General features: G+C 38.0%; 1 protein-coding gene across 7 annotated transcripts in view; it reads right to left on the bottom strand.

Annotated features, from left to right (window-relative positions):
- PDS5A (PDS5 cohesin associated factor A) overlaps nucleotides 1–17,250 on the bottom strand; it is a 168,338-nt gene that overhangs the window by 82,069 nt on the left and 69,019 nt on the right. For 6 of the 7 annotated variants that reach the window (XR_002522017.2, XM_021938383.2, XM_021938386.2 and 3 more), the window contains exons 9-16: nucleotides 17,135–17,250; nucleotides 14,087–14,199; nucleotides 12,297–12,442; nucleotides 7,810–7,961; nucleotides 6,135–6,248; nucleotides 4,267–4,348; nucleotides 2,842–2,890; nucleotides 2,452–2,591 (exon numbers count right to left, since the gene is read on the bottom strand). Coding sequence is in view for 6 of the 7 variants with exons in the window: in XM_021938383.2 (XP_021794075.1) it covers nucleotides 2,452–2,591; nucleotides 2,842–2,890; nucleotides 4,267–4,348; nucleotides 6,135–6,248; nucleotides 7,810–7,961; nucleotides 12,297–12,442; nucleotides 14,087–14,199; nucleotides 17,135–17,250 (912 nt within the window). In the remaining variant the exon portion in view is untranslated. The remainder of the gene's footprint in view (nucleotides 1–2,451; nucleotides 2,592–2,841; nucleotides 2,891–4,266; nucleotides 4,349–6,134; nucleotides 6,249–7,809; nucleotides 7,962–12,296; nucleotides 12,443–14,086; nucleotides 14,200–17,134) is intronic. The other variant, XM_021938385.2, reaches the window with a different exon arrangement.

Here is a 17,250-nt window from a genome sequence, read left to right as displayed (position 1 = left end):
CCAAGATGGTCTCGATCTCCTGACCTCATGATCCACCAACCTTGGCCTCCCAAAGTGCTGGGATTACAGGTGTGAGCCACTGCGCCTGGCCGGGCTTTTTTTTAACTTTTAAAAAACTTTTTGGAGACAGGATCTTGTTCTGTCACCCAGGCTGGAATGCAGCGATGTATTCCATTTAAGCTCACTGTAGGCTTAAACTCCTGGGCTCAAGTGACCCTCCCGTCTCGGCCTCTGGAGTAGTCAGGACTACAGGTGTGCACCACCACATGCAGCTATTTTTCTTTAATGTTTTGTAGAGGCTGGGGTCTTGATATATTGCCCAGGTTGGTCTCAAACTCCTGGCTTCAAGTGATCCTCCTGCCTAGGCCTCCCAAAGTGCTGGGATTACAGGTGTGAGCCAATGTATCGGTCTTTTTTTTCTTTTTCAGCTTTTTGACTCTTTTGTAGTAACACTTAGCTTAAAACACACATTGTACAGCTGTACACAAAATGTTTTCTTTCCTTATATCCTTATCCTACTAGCTTCTATTAAAAATTCTTTTGGCTGCATGTGGTGGCTGACACCTGTAATCCCAATACTTTGTGGGGCTGAGGCAGGTAGGTTTCTTGAGCTCAGGAGTTCCAGACTAGCCTGGACAACATGGAGAAACCTGTCTCTAAAAAAAATAAAAAATTAGTTGGGCATGGTGGCATGTGCCTATAGTCCCAGCTACTCAGAAGACTGAAGTGGGAGGATCACATGAACCCAGGAGGCTGAGGATGCAGTGGGCCTTATTACATCACTGCACTCCAGTCTGGGTGACAGAGCAAAACCCTGTTTTAAAAAAAAAAAAAAAAAAAAAAAAGTTTTAAAACTTTTTTTGGTGCAAAACTAAGATACAACCACACACAGTAGCCTAGGCCTACACAAGGTCAGGATCACCAAGATGTCACTAGGTAATAGGAATCCTTCAGTTCTGTTATAATCTTTTTTTTGTTTGTTTGTTTTTTAAACTTTAAGTTATGGGATACATGTGCAGAATGTGCAGGTTTGTTACATAGGTATACATGTGCCATAGTGGTTTGCTACACCCATCAATCCGAGCTCTGTTATAATCTTATGGGACTCCCAAAATATATGTGGTCTTATCTTTGGCCAAAACGTTGCTATGCAGTATATGATTTTAGATACATCAAGAATCTTTTGCCTGGGTGTGTGGCTCATGCCTGTAATCCCAGCACTTTGGGAGGCTGAGGTTGGTGGATCACCTGAGGTCAGGAGTTCAAGATCAGCCTGGCCAACATGGTGAAAACCCATCTCTACTAATAATACAAAAATCAGCCAGATGTGATGGCACATGCCTGTAATCTCAGCTACTCGGAAGGCTGAGGCACGAGAATCGTCTGAACCCAGGAGGTGGAGGTTGCAGTGAGGTGAGAAGATCACTTGAAGGAGTTTGAGACCACCCTGGGCAACATGTATTTTTTCCTTTTCTTGAGACAGTCTCATTCTGTCACCCAGGCTGGTGTGCAATGGCATGATCTCAGCTCACTGCAACCTCCACCTCCCGAGTTCAAGCGATTCTCCTGTCTCAGCCTCATGAGTAGCTCAGATTACAGGCATGTACCACCACAACTGGCAAATTTCTATATTTTTAGTAGAGATAGGGTTTCACCATGTTATCCAGGCTGGTCTCGAACTCCCAACCTCAGGTGATCCACCCACCTCAGCCTCCCAAAGTGCTGGGATTACAGGTGTGAGCCAACGTGCACGGCCTACAAAAAATTTAGAAACTTAGCTGTGTGTGGATGCGTGTGCCAATAGTTCTAGCTATTCAGAAGGCTGGGGTACAGGATCACATGAGCACAGGAGTTTAAGGCTGCAGTGAACTATGACTGTGCCACTGTACTCCAGCCTGGGTGACAAAGCAAGACTATCTTAGGGGGGGAAAAAAAAGGCTGAATAGATGAATGGATAAATTTTCCCTCCTGATAGCTTTAAGAATATTGGTTTTATATGAAATGAGTTCAAGAGTAGAATGAAGACAAAAGTCTAGATAGGAATTTACTTTATCTATAAATGAAATCAGATATATGGCAATGTTACTACTACTAATTTATTGACGATTATTTCCATTCTAATACATAAAAGAAGAAAATGCACATGCACGCAAGTATTCAGAAAATACTTATCAACTACTCAATGAATGTCTACTAAATACAAAATACGTTATCTTGTAAAATTCCTAAGACCAATCTCCCTGGCTTAGTTCTTTAGTTATTTTCCTGGAATGTGGCTGGAGAGTGAATGGTAAATAGAGAATTAACTTGACAACAGATATACTTCAAAGTAATTCAGAGCTCACGATATTCTTAAATTTATACAAATCACTGTATGTAAAACAGGCTATAATGACATACATATTTCTGAAAGTAAAGCTAGAGAAAAAGCGTAAAGTATGATTTACTAACCACACAAATATCTGCTTGTTTGCAAGAACAAGTTGGGCTAATTAATAACTCCAATTGAGACCGAAGTTTCTCATCATCGCCGAGAACCTGGTTAAATTTCTTCACAAAATCTTGTGCTTTCCCGGGGTCAGGCAAATTCTCTATAAAATTAAAGAGAATCAATATTAAAGAAGGAAAAAAAAAAAAACTATTCTACTAAGCTAAAGAATATATGCCATAAAAATATTGTGGGGCCACTAAAAGAAAATCAGCCTAACTAGTTCTTACAAATAAAATTAAGATTTTTTTTTTTTTTTACTTTACATTAAATCAGTAGTCCCACTGGGTAAATAATTTGTTTGTCTGTATTGACATTTATTACACGTTTAGTGAGTAAATAAACATACTCACTTGCTATGGTCATCAGTTTCCCAAACATGGCAGAACAGTTAGCTTCTGACTGAAATTTAAAACAGAAACAAAAGAACAACTAGTCATATGTGTTAAGAAATTTCTGTAACAAAAATCAATACTCATTACTGTACATTTTTCATGAAGTTAAAAAAAAAAGTTCATCACAGTCTGCTCAATGTAAAATGGTTTTACCACATATATACACTAAATTAACAACAAAGAATTACATAGTAGCAACTATTAAGACAAATAGAAGGAAAGGAGATGTTAGGAGGAAGGTACCAAAAAAAACACAAGTATACAACTTTCACATGAAAGTTACATTGCCAGAAGATTGGAAAAAGATCAATGAAGCAATCAACATATAAAATTATCATATCAGAATTACTATGAAACTACATGCCACAAAAAATTAAAAATATAAAGAGGAGAAACTCTTTTTTCTGGAATAGAGTTCTGTTAGCTACTTTGTGGCCCATGACTTAAATAACTTCAGGAAAACCTCCTTTCTAAAATGTACTTCCCTTTCCTCTATCCCATAAAGCATTACTTTATATTTCAAAGTTTGCCAGGCTAGGTGCAGTGTTTCACACCTGTAATCCTAGCAATTTGGGAGTCCTAGGCAAGTGGACTGCATGAGCCCAGGATTTTGAGACCAACCTGGGCAACATGGTGAAAACTCACTTCTACAAAAAACATACAAAACCTATCTGGGTATGGTGAAACACACCTGTAGTCCCAGCTACTCAGAAGGCTGAGGTGGGAGGATCAGCCCAGTGACATGGAGGCTGCAGTGAGCTGTGACTGTGCCACTATGTGACAGCCTGGGCAACGGACTAAGATCCTGTGTATTTAAGAGAAAAAAAAAAAAAAGTTTCCCGCCCCTGTTCCAGCATCCATGTGTCCTTGAGGGGTCTGTATATATGGTCCCCTGGTTAAGAACACCTATTCTAGTAAATACACTTAAAAATGTAAAGTTTTTTTCCCCACCTTGCAAAAATTTAACGGCATTATTTCTTTTAGTTTGCCACTGGCATATTTATAGGATTGATATCTGAATATTCACTCTACACTGAGAGACCATGAATCAGGCAGTGAAAAAGAAATATGATGTCCAATGTAATTTTATCTTGAAATTTAATTTTAATTATTTGAAAACTGATTAACTATATATAAACTCTTAGTGTCTGAAAACTTTATATAAACTAGAAACCACCATTTCTTTGCTTACACTGGAAAATAAGAGTTTGTTATATTCATTTTAAATGGAAATTTAGCCTGGACAACTACAGAAATTATATTTAACTGACATTTGGAAAATAAAACACCTGAGATACTTTTTCCTTGCTTCATTATGTAGAACTACAGAAAATCTGAACAGTGACATAATAAACTATGAATTTAAACAAATCATGAACCTACTGTAGGCTGCTTGTGCAAATCCAACAGTTCGCGTACATGACTCCGAAGCATGTTCTGACACTTCCACATTTCGTTGAGAGCTCTGTAAAGTTATGAATATGAAAAAATGCATTACATAACAATACTGGAAATTATTCAGCATTACAACCTTCCACATCTAACTAAAAGTTTAAACACCGGGAAATATATTTATTAGGATTTAAAACAATTTAGTACAAATGGTAAATATAAGCCTTCTTATGAGAGAAAATATTTGACGGGTTTAGAAAGATTAATAGGTAATAAAGAGATTGAAAGATGTACTAAATACAGGTAGCTAGAAAGTTCTGGTACAAGGAAAGAAAATGTCAAAGCGTAAGGGACATACAACAAACTGAAAACCATGTATATGCTTGGAGCACAGGGCATGTGTGTGGAGCATAAGGAAGCTGGAGCATTCCACAGACACAGATCAAATCATGAAGGCCTTATTATACAAGCTAAGGTGTATACATGAAGCACTATAGACTATTTTGAAAAATGAAATATCAAAAATGATGCAGATTCAATATGCCAAATTTGCATTATTGTGTTCATTCTAAACTTTTTCTCTCCAGGAACACAGATTTTCTTCTCTCAGAAATACCATCCGTATTTCCAGGTGCCCAGGTGACAGAGCTCTGAGAAATCACTAATCTCTAAGCACTCTTTGTCAGATATTTTGAAATGTAAACAAACATCGAAACCTTGAGCAAGGAAAGGCATTAGTAACCACGATACAACACTATCTTAATAGAACTTCTGCCAAAATGGCAGTCTTTTTTATTTTTATTTTTGAGACAAGTCTCACTCTGTCGCCTAGGCTGGAGTACAATGGGATGATCTCGGCTCACTGCAACATCTGCCTCCTGGGTTCAAGCAATTCTGCTGCCTCAGCCTCCCTAGTAGCTGGGATTACAGGTGTGTACCACCACGCCAGCTAACTTTTTTGTATTTTTAGTAGAGATGGGGTTTCACCATGTTGGCCAGGCTGGTCTCGAACTCTTGACCTCAAATGATCTGCCTGCCTCAGCCTCCCAAAGTGCTGGGACTACAGGGGTAAGCCAACACACCTGGCCTAAAAATGCAGTCTTAATCTAATAATGCAGGAACACCTGAAGAAGCCACAAGGGCAAACAGTCAAATTCCTAACTCAGAATTCTCTCTTTTTTAAGACAGAGTCTCACTACATTGCCCAGGACAGTCAAACTTCTAGGCTGAAAAGACCCTTCCATCTTGAGATCAGAATTCTTAATGACATCACTCATTTACTTTGTGTATTTTTGACAAAAATTACATATAATATGATGTACAACATAATATATGTATATATTGAAGTGAAATGACCACACATCCTGGTTGGCCTGGGACAGTTTGATTATGCTGGTTATCTGAGCAAAAATACCAATAGTGATCCCTTTCACTCTGAAAATAATCCAGCTGGACCATCAATCATATGGCCATCCTACACAGAGAAGATCTGAATATGTTCACCCAACAAAGAATCAGTATTCAGTTATTAGGCTTAATATTTAGTCTGGAAGGATAAAGCACCAGCAGTTTCAGACACTAGTCACAGGTATTTTGACATGGTCATTTATTTGAACACCTGAAACCATCCTACTACTGACCCAGCTGCCAAACACGCCTTCACATATACGAATAAGAATACTTTTGGTGTTAACTGACCTGAACATAAATCATAATATTTTGTTGATAAATATTTACCTGAGGTTCTTGATTCAACTATAGAAGCAGCAACAACCCAATCAGTAACAATTAATTAGATAAGATGAAGTAGTTTTATGAAATCCTTAGGAAATACAGCAGTTATTTGAAAAGTAACTTACTTTACAGCATTTGGATCCAAACTAGCATATAAGTAATATAAGCATTTCATTCTCTCTTCTGTTTCCAGGTTGTGGGGGACAAGATACTGAGCAAAGATTTTCTCTACCAACAGTCTAGGAAATAACAACAACAAAAACCTAAGTGACACAATTATTCTATTTTTAAGAAGCAATTTTTTTTTTTGAGACAGGGTTCTTGCCGTGTCACCCAGGCTGCAGTACAGTGGCGCAACCTTGGCTCACTGCAACCTCTGCCTCGCAGGTTCAAGCAATTCTCCCACCTCAGCCTCTCCAGTAGCTAGGACTACAGGCGTGTGCCACCATGCCCGGCTAATTTTTACATTTTTTGTAGAGACAAGGTGTCCCTATGTTGCTAAGGCTAATCTGGAACTCCTGAGCTCAGGCAATCCACCTGCCTTAGCGTCCCAAAGTGCTGGGATTACGGGCATGAGGCACCGCACCCTGCCAACATTTTAAGTTTTAACCATCTTGTGCCAAGATACCATATCAAGATAATAGCTCTGTGTGCACATACAATGAAAGGTATCAGTTTATAATGACTTCCTTCCTTGGAAAACATTCAGTACAGTTTAACTTCAGAGACATGGCTACTATCCGTGGCTTTATAATTTGTCAGTACGAAACATTTGTTCTAGAAGGTTTAAATGTTATTCCTAAATACAGGGTGCTAGGCTGTTCCACCTACTCTTCAGCAGTCTAGAACAACAGCAAATTCATTAATGTAACATATAAAGCTATGATCCACAGTAGAGCTAATTCTCAAGAAACTCCTTAATTTCCTCTGATTACAGTTCAGCCCATTTCCCATGTTGTCACATAGTTAAAAACAGGGTCCCCCCTGCTTCATATTACTTCCAGAAAATGTAGTTTTTCCTGTGTATATCTGATCATTCTTCTCTCCATAATCTAAATTCCTTACCAATACTGGAATATCCTTCTTGCTAGTGCATATTGCTTGTATCTTCTTGCTTTTATTATTTAACATCACTGGATTAAAAATATACAAGGTCTCTTAATTAACAAATGAAATATATATCCAGTGATGCCAAAGAAGTTAGCTTAATTAAACAAAACAAAAGACACTATGCTGCACAAACCAAGTATCATCTGTATGATCCAATACAGAATTACAAGTAATATTCAGAAAATGAAAACAACTTAGTAATTCCTCTATTGGTAGTGGTGTAAAAAGGAAAGTAACTAGTAGTTAATTGAATAGTACTCTCTTGCCACACATTGGGCTAGGATGCTTTACATTCTTTATTTTATTTAATCTACATGATAATCCTATAGGAAAGGCATTATTATTTTTCCTTTTTATATAAAATTGAAGTGCACAAGAAGTTAATGAACCTCTGTAAGAATACACATCTAATAAAGGGCAGAGTGAACATTTGGTCTCTAACTCCAAAGTCCATGCCTATTTCACTATTAAAAGGCTACCTTATAATCACGGAGAGAGTCTTGTTTAAACACAGTATATAAAAATATGTAAAAAGTTATCTCCAAACTTAGAAATAAATGACTAATCAAGTTGAATGAACTTAATTTTATTTATGAAGTAAATACATAAAAATAAGAAATTACTAAAATATTAGATATTTTTAAAGTAAAAAGTAGTTTTATACTCATTCTACCAACATATTAAACTCACTTGTCATCAATGCTGTTCTGATAATAAATATGCAAAAGTTTGTCCTTTATCCAGCTGACTTTCTCTGCAGCTTCCTTTCCTGCTTCACCATGAAGACAGTATTTCTTATAAAGCTGAGCCAGACCCATCATAGCTTCTTTTCTTACTCGCCACTAAAAAGCATAAAATGTATTAGATGAGAAAGATAACAAAACTCCATACTAATTTCCAAAGATTGCCTTGGGTTCATTAGGTTGTACAATCTTATGTGTGCCTTTATAAACTGGCACATTATTTCTCTTCATAAAAGGCTTTACAAACAATTTTGAATCTGTTCCTATTTAGAAATTTTCCAATGCAAATATTGCTAATGATCTTTTTTCTTTTTAAATAAATGGGGTTTCGTTACGTTGCCTAGGTTTGTCTCAAATTCCTGGGCTAAATAATCCCCGTGCCTTAGCATCCCGAGTAGCTAGAACTACAGGCTAGTGATTTTTTATTTCCCTTGAAAACCAGTAATAATCTTACGGGAGATTTCATTTGATTCTATTGAAAGAAAATTCACCAAGTTTTAGAGGTGATTATAATTTTCCTTGCAAACAAAACCCCTATTATCTGGAATGTTTTAATTGCCAGTTACATCCCTTTAGATGTTAACTTCGGATAAGAACAAAGTTCACTATCAAGAAATCTGGGCCAGGCACGGTGGCTCATGCCTGTAATCCCAGCACTGTGGAAGGCCAAGGCAGGTGGATCGCTTGAGCTCAGGACTTGGGGAACTGACTACCCAGTGAATCTAAAATCCTAGTAAATCTAAAATTGTAGTGAATCTAGGAGTTGAGTTGGCTGACTACCCAGTCACTCTAAAAATACGCTCACAAGCTGACAAAACCTGCCCACTCACACAGAGCTTCCAATCAGCTGTGCAGGGATTCAGTTAAAAATCTGACCAAGGGTGGGCATGGTGGCTCACACCTGTAATCCTAGCACTTTGGGAGGCTGAGGCGGGCGGATCACCTGAGGTCAGGAGTTCACGACCAGCCTGGTCAACATGGTGAAACCCAGTCTCTCCCAAAAACACTAAAATTAGCTGGGCATGGTGGCACACACCTGTAATTCCAGCTACTTGGGAGGCTGAGGCAGGAAAATCACTTCAGCCTGAGAGGAAGAGGTTGCAGTGAGCCAATATTACACCACTGCACTCAAGCGTGGGCGACACAGTGAGACTCTGTCTCAACAAAAAAACAAAAAACAAAAAACTGACCAAATATTCAAGGATCATCAGACCTTTGAGGAACGCTTTCAACAGTAAACGAGAGGGACTAAAACAAACAGGCCAGAAGAGGAAAACAGGACTCAGCAGAAACAGAGATAATACAGGCAGTAGAAGACACTTTCAAATATTCTCAGGGAGGTAAGATTTTACACCATAAAATAAGACTCAATTCCTCTGAGGAAGAAAGGAAGGAAAGTAGGGAGAGAGGCAGGGAGAAAAGGAGGGAAGAAAGCAAGGAAGAAGAAAAGGAAGGAAAGGAGGAAAGAAAAAAAGGAAAAGGCCGGGCGCGGTGGCTCAAGCCTGTAATCCCAGCACTTTGGGAGGCCGAGACGGGCGGATCACGAGGTCAGGAGATCGAGACCATCCTGGCTGACACGGTGAAACCCCGTCTCTACTAAAAAATACAAAAAACTAGCCGGGCGAGGTGGCGGGCGCCTGTAGTCCCCGCTACTCGGGAGGCTGAGGCAGGAGAATGGCGTAAACCCGGGAGGCGGAGCTTGCAGTGAGCCGAGATCTGGCCACTGCACTCCAGTCTGGGCGGCAGAGCGAGACTCCGTCTCAAAAAAAAAAAAAAAAAAAAAAAAAAAAGGAAAAGAGGCAGGGAGAAAGGAAGTTAGAAAAATTAATAATTCAACCTGAGGAAAATGATTTAAAAAATAAAAAGAAAAGAAAAAAAAAAGGAAAAATTAGATAATGAGAGGTGCTTTTGGAAATTAAAAATGGAGATGAAGTAAAACAACAAAGATAAGAAAATCAAACTATCAGTCCAAGAATTTCAACATCAAATTAAAGAGTTCCCAAAAGAGAGAACAGGCTAACGCCTGTAATCCCAACACTTTGGGAGGTGGAGGTAGAAACAGGTACAGATCCCTTGAGCCCAGAAGTTCGAGACCAGCTTGGGCAACATGGTGAAACCCCGTCTCTACAAAAAATACAAAAATTAGCCAAGAGTAGTGGTGCACACCTGTAGTGCCAGCTCCTTGGGAGACTGAGGTGGGAGGATCACTTGAGCCTGGGAAGAGGAGGGTGCGGTGAGCTGAGATTACACTACTGCACTCAAGCCAGGGCAACAAAGTGAGACCGTCTCAAAAAAAAAAAGGACCTTAGTGATCACCGTAAGTGAACGCCCTTACCTTGCAAGCCTAAAAGGCAAACGATTTAGCTAGTTAGCAGAAGACTCTTTGGGACTTTTAGAGGTTGGGAAGGTTTAATAGGGTAGGAAAGAAAGGCTGTGAAAGAAGAGACAGGAAAGGAGACCATAAAAACTCAGAATGAGGATCATCATAAGATGTAAGAAAAATAGTAGTAAAAAAATGTATCTGTGTATTAAAAGAAGAAGAGGAGGAGGAAGAGTAGGAGGAGGAAAAGGAGGAGGATGAGGAAGATGAGGAAGAGGAAGAAGAGGAGGAGGAGGAAAAGGAAGAGGAAGCAGAAGCAGCAGCAGAAGCAGCTGAGTGTGGTGGTGGGTGTCTGCAGTACCAGCTATTCAGGAGAATGAAGCAAGAGGATCACTTGAATCCAAGAGTTCAAGTTCAGCCTGGGTAACATAGCAACACGTCACCTCTAAAAAAGAGAGGTGGGTGGGAGTATGTTATCTTTGGTGTATTTAAGTCAATACTTTCTTATAAATGTTTTGTATCATTTTCTCATTTTTTAGGCCACTTATTAGATGGAATAAAATTTTGTCCCTATATAACAGATTAGCAAAAGCATTTTGACATTTCTTACACGAAATGAAAAAAAAAACACGAGCAATAAAATCTTAAGATGAAATCCTGTTCCCAAATTTCTAGAGACAAAATAATTTTTTTTTCCCCAGAAAGGCTATAAAGGTCATCTAACTTATTAAACCAAAATCTGGGTCAGAAAATATCCAGTAGGTGTTACTGTTACCACATCGTACAGTTTCAGTTAGGAAGATTCATTTATTCAACTTTCTGAAACTATGAAAAAACTGTAATAGTAGTGAAACTTTTTTAAAAGGGGGAAGGGAGGAATGTCAAATAACCACTAGGGGGAGAGTAATTTCATTTAAATTAAAGCCAAGGGAAAAAAAATCTTCAAAGTTAGAATTACTAACACTGTTGAACAAGTTAAAAAGTATCCACCTTTTTTTAAACATCTGGCTCCTATGACAATTTTAAAAGTAAAAACTTAAATAATACCTCTTTCTATATTTTAAAACCAAAACCAATTATTTTTCTACCCTGAAACTATAATAGTCATTTGCAGAGGAAAGTAATTTTTAACTACACCTCAAATAAAATAATAGTATGTTGCAAGGCAATCATGAAACATGTTAGAAATGTTAGGCCTAATCAGCCTGCCTTACAGGTATGTCTCTTGTTTACACATGACCCTATTCGTTAGTTGTATTCTTAGCACTACTTATCCTTTTCCTTATCAATCCATGTTTTCTTTTTTTTTTTTTTTGAGATGGAGACTCGTTCTGTTGCACAGGCTGGAGTGCAGTGCCTCAATCTCGGCTCACCGCAAGCTCCGCCTCCCGGGTTCACACCATTCTCCTGCCTCATTCTCCTGCCTCAGCTGGGACTACAGGCGCCCGCCACCACGCCTGGCTAATTTTTTGTATTTTTAGTAGAGACGGGATTTCACCGTGTTAGCCAGGATGGTCTCGATCTCCTGACCTCATGATCCACCCGCTTTGGCCTCCCAAAGTGCTGGGATTACAGGCGTGAGCCACCGCGCCCAGCAATCCATATTTTCAACTGCATCAAATGGAGAAAATCACAGGAAAAATAACTAAACATGTAACCATCACTATCGTCCTTAGCTTGGTACATCAATATGTAAACGTCACTTTCTTAGGAAGTGATATTCTTTAGTTCAATGAATGACAGACACAGCTAAGTTATACAAGAAAGTCATATGTGAAAACGTTAACTATAAGAATATATGATCAATTGTTATTCTTTCGAAACTCATCATGTAAATAAAAAGGTAAAATTTTGATTAACTTAGTGGTTCTCTTATAAAGGTATGCTAGAAAAGAAACCCATGCTTAAGATCTCAAAAAGTATAGAATCTCATGTATTTACTCATAAGGATAATTAAAAGATATGCAGGAAACATACAAATTAGGAGCTCTTTATCATTGTTATTAATTTGATTTTCACACAGAAAGACATTAAATGTAACAGAAAATGGTACCCAATTGTATTCAGCAATTTAAACAGTAAATTACAGAAGAATAAAATGCCTCAGATTTTACCCGTTTATCCAGTGTTCTTTCCCTTACAAAGCCAAGCAGCTGATCATTTACTAGGGCCAGGTCCCTCTTGGCAGCTGTTATTATAGTAACAATGACATCATGACGAATAGCTTCTTCTGGATCATGTGATCTAACCTTTAAATATTCTGTAATAAGAGAAAAAAACTTAGGCTAAATGTTAGCTGTGTAATTTGTCATGATTTGGAATGGCAAAAAAAGAACAGAAATACGTTAAGTTTTTGTCCATACTAAAGCAATGTTTATAAAATATGAAATGAAATTAAATCATGTTATTTTTACAGCAGCAGTACTCTACTGTAATCACAAAACTGCACTTAAAACTCCAAAGTTGGCCAGGTGTAGTGGCCCACAACTGTAATACCAGCACTTAGGGAGGCTGAGGCAGGCAGGTCACACAAGCTCAAGAGTTCATACCAGCTTATGCAACATGGCAAAACCCCATCTACATGAAAATTACCAAATAAAAAAAACTCATTAGCCAGAAGTGTAGTGGCCTGGCCCTGCAGTGCCAGCTACTTGGGGGGCTAAGGAGGGAGGATCACTTGAGCCCAGTGGTCAAGGCTGCAGTGAGCCAATATCGAGCCACTGCACTCCAGCCTGTGTAACAGAGTGAGGCCCTGTATCAAAAAATAAATAAAATAAAATACTTTATAGTTACTTCTTTTTTTTTTTTTTTTTGAAACAGTCTTACTCTGTCACCCAGGCTGAGTGCAATAGAGTGATCTCGGTGCACTGCAACCTCTGCTGCCCAGGTTCAAGCAATTTTCGTACCTCAGCCTCCGAGTAGCTTAGATTACAGGTATCTGCCACCATGCCTGGCTAATTTTTGTATTTTTAGTAGAGATGGGGTTTCACCATGTTGGCCAGGCTGGTCTTGACCTCCTGGCCTCAAGTGATATACCTGCCTTGGCCTCCCAATGTGCAGGAGATTACACCCGTGAGCCACCACGCCTATAGTTACATTTTAATAATGTATTTTCATCAGTTATCCTGGAAAAGTCAATTCACAATGCAGTATCTGATCTATGTCAGTTTGAATTTCAGTTACAAATTAAAAGGCTTAAAAGAAAAACAGTGAAAATGCTTATGGCAATTTAACTGATAGGTATATACCTGCAAATTACACAATATAAAATCCAGACTATTTTATAATCTCTTTAAAAATTCTTAAATAATTTATAATACAAACTAAATCTAAACAAAAAAATGTTGTTTCCCCTGTTCTTTTTGGTAAATAACAGCCTGTTGATAAAACCACTTATGTGCTGCTACCAAACAGGTAGATTTAAATGCTCTAGATTCAAAAGAATGAAAAATTCTAGTCTAGTGCAGAAGATAATCGTGTTCCCACTTATTATTAAATGCCACTATATTTAATTAAATAGACTTAATGATTTCTACCCAAATCCAATGTCTTAAGAAATACGCTACTTCCTTAAATTATGATTTTCAAAAAATCTCAAAGGATTAAAATATGAAGATTTTAAGTTGGGCATTGTAGCACCTGCCTGTAATACTCGGGATGCCAAAGTGAGAGGTCACTTGAGCCCAGGACTGAAAGCCTTTCTTTTAAACAAACAAATAAATAAAAAGATTTTAAGTGTAATTTTATTACATGAACATGAAATCATTTCTTAGTGTACAACAAATGAAAACCCGAGACCATACTAGAGTTAAAATCTAGCTGGAAAGTGAAGTTAGGTCACAAGCTGTATCTACAAAACGGTTTTATGATTATGCTAATATCTCTAATAAACCAGCTAACTTACCTGTGAGATCCTTCGCTAAATCTGGGTGATTCATTAAACAATGACTGGCAAATTTCACACTTTCTAATCTCACAGGAACATGAATGTCATTAAATCTACATAGAAAAAGATTGCTAAACATTAATTCTAAGGCAAAAAAATTATTCTCAAATCAGGTATATCTAACATGAAAATGCTTATACACAACAATAGTTACTGATTAGATAATTTGTTATGAGCTAAGGTATTCTGGAGGAAGAATATAAAGTACACTACAAGGTGAAACAACACAATTTCACAAAAACATTTTCACAAACAGAATTTCTTTACCATGCTAAAACTAACAAAAAACAGTATAAACAAACACATCCCTCAAACCAAACTATACACTTTATGGAGTTATAATTTGAGAGCTTAATATTATGCTACAAAGTAAAAATATTCAAAACACACAAAATCTTCTTGAAGAATAAGTTTATAGGAGATTCCAGGCACGGTGGCTGACACCTGTAATCACAGCACTTTGGGAGGCAGAGACAGGTAGATTGCTTGTGCCCACGAGTTTAAGACCAGCCTTGCAAACATGGCAAAACCCTGTCTCTATAAATATACAAAAATTAGGCAGGCATGGTGGCATGCCCCTGTAGTCCCAGCTACTACTCAGAAAGCTGAGGTGGGTGGACTGCTTGCACTCACGAGTTCAAGATCAGCCTTGAAAACATAGCAAAGCCCTGTCTCTACAAAAAAACACAAAAATTAGCTGGGCGTGGAGGCACTCCCCTGTAGTCTCAGCTACTCGGGAGGGTGAGGTAGAAGGACTGCTTGAGCCTGGGAGGTCGAGGCTGCAGTGAGCCATAATTGTGCCACTGCACTCTAACCTGGGTAACAGACCCTGTCTCAAAACAAAACAAGACAAAAGGTTTATATGAGACAAACACTGGGGAACTTGAGGTAGAGAGCAAACCATATATAAGGGGCAGATCTGGAAGTTCAAAGATGAGTGCAGAAAATGTGTTACTAGCCCAGGCGCGGTGGCGGGTGCCTGTAATCCCAGCTACTCGGGAGGCCAAGGCAGGAGAATTGCTTGAACCCGGGAGGCAGAGGTTGCGGTGAACAGAGATCATGTCACTGCACTCCAGCCTGGGCGACAAAGGGAGACTCCGTCTCAAAAAAAAAAAAAAATGTGTGTTGCACTGCCTGACGTCAGTTTCTTTTGGCCAGCACCACCTTGTATTACAATGCTCTTTTAAAGGTCTAGTATGTGTACGAATTCAATTAACACGCAACACAATATGTAGACGCAAAAATGCACATGTTAAGGATAAGGTAAGGAACCCTCAAATTTAAAATAGATTATTAGGCAACTTTTAAAATATGCTGATTAATGATAAATAATGTGATCTGAAATAGCTGGAAATATTTTTATTTTTGAAATGATCTCATGAAATAACCAAGTAAAAGAAAGTTGTTTAATAAATGTCTTAATGTCTATGGCCTCCTACTTTCTTACCCAGATATAATTTTCATGTCTTAATAAAATCTTGCATTTAGGATTTATAATTCTCTAGCTGGCAGAGAAAAATTATACATTATTAATGATCAAGTAATTACAAAGTATCAAAACACTTAATTATGGAAAATATGTAAGTTATAATTATGGAAAATAATACTGCAGACTATGAATTGTTTCTATGGATCAGAGACACCACTACAGTTAGCAGTGAGTGTAAAATAATCAGTGTCAGAAACCTACTATGGGTGATACCATTTTCATAAGTAACCCAAGTAAAAATGAAGCCTTGCATTTTTGCTTAAATTATTTACAAAAAATATTTGATGTCCATCCTGGGATAGGGAATTCCTTCCCCCACAACTTTGAAAGTGCAGTTGCTTCATTCCCACCATTCAAAATTCTCATGGAGTCACATTTAGCTATTCAAATATTTAGCATTTATTCCTATAAGGCCTTCAAAATGGCATGTTCTGGGCAAGTAACTGCTAAGATAGCATTATGGCCTTGTCAGGGATTTCTCAGAACCTAGTATTAGTATGAGAACTATTGTGGTGAATTTACATCAAGAAAAATTCTGGCACCAACTTCTGAATCAGTTGAACTAAATAATGGGGAATCTCAAACATCTCCAGAATATTAATAGTAAATATCTACTTTCCAATCAGCTTTAAAAGCAAAACAGGTAAATGGAACGCAAGGAGGAATGTAATGAATTTCATAAATTTGTCAACACTACTACCAAGCCAAATAGAATTCAGTCATTCTAAGCTCTTGAGAAGAAACATTAAAAACTATCTGAGTTAAGGGCAATAATATTTTCCATTTAAAAATTGTACAATTATACCAAATTAGTTAAAAAACAGCATACAGTGTGTTCAGATAAGTTACAGACCCAAAAGGCAAGCACTAGTAAATGAAAAAGTTGGTAGGCTGACAAATGGCACAGGTTCTTAAATTTGGATCAGTATGTATTCAGCTTCATGATTTAAAAATCTTAAGACTTAGAATATACTGCAATGCTGTCTATGTATTCTAATTTTCTTTTTTTTTTGGAGATGGAGTCTCACTCTGTCACTCAGGCTGGAATGCAGTGGCTCGATCTCAACTCACTGCAACCTCCACCTCCCGGGTTCAAGGATTCTCCCACCTCAGCCTCTTGACTAGTTGTGGTTACAGGCGCCGGTCACCACCCCCAGTTAATTTTTGTATTTTTAGTAGAGACACCAAGTTGGTCAGGCTGGTTTCCTGAACTCCTGACTTCAAGTGATTTGCCCACCTCAGCCTCCCAAAATGCTGGGATTATAGGTATGAGCCAACAGGCCTGGCCATGACATTATTTTAACAAGAAGTTAAAAAGTGTTACACAGATAAAATACTAAGCTTTCTCCATAAAAAATTTTTCCTACAATTTATTTCATAAGAAGGATGGCAACACAGATGACAATGAAACCAACATCTATCAAAGGAAGTTCTGATATGTATAGTTTTAATCAGGTGGACTGCACCCTACTGACTATTTTCCAAAATATAAACATCAGAATTATATGTTCTCTTACCGTCCAAGAAAACATTGCCAAAGAGGACGATTCTGTGTTGCCAAATCGGAATCTTTGGAGCCAAACAATTTAGCTAGAAGTCGAACAACAGCTAATCGCTCTTCTCCATCATTGCT

Source organism: Papio anubis, chromosome 3, assembly GCF_008728515.1.
Source record: "Papio anubis isolate 15944 chromosome 3, Panubis1.0, whole genome shotgun sequence".
Lineage (NCBI taxonomy): Eukaryota > Metazoa > Chordata > Mammalia > Primates > Cercopithecidae > Papio > Papio anubis.
Note: the sequence above shows the minus strand (reverse complement) of the source record. Positions and strands in the feature narration are given on the sequence as shown.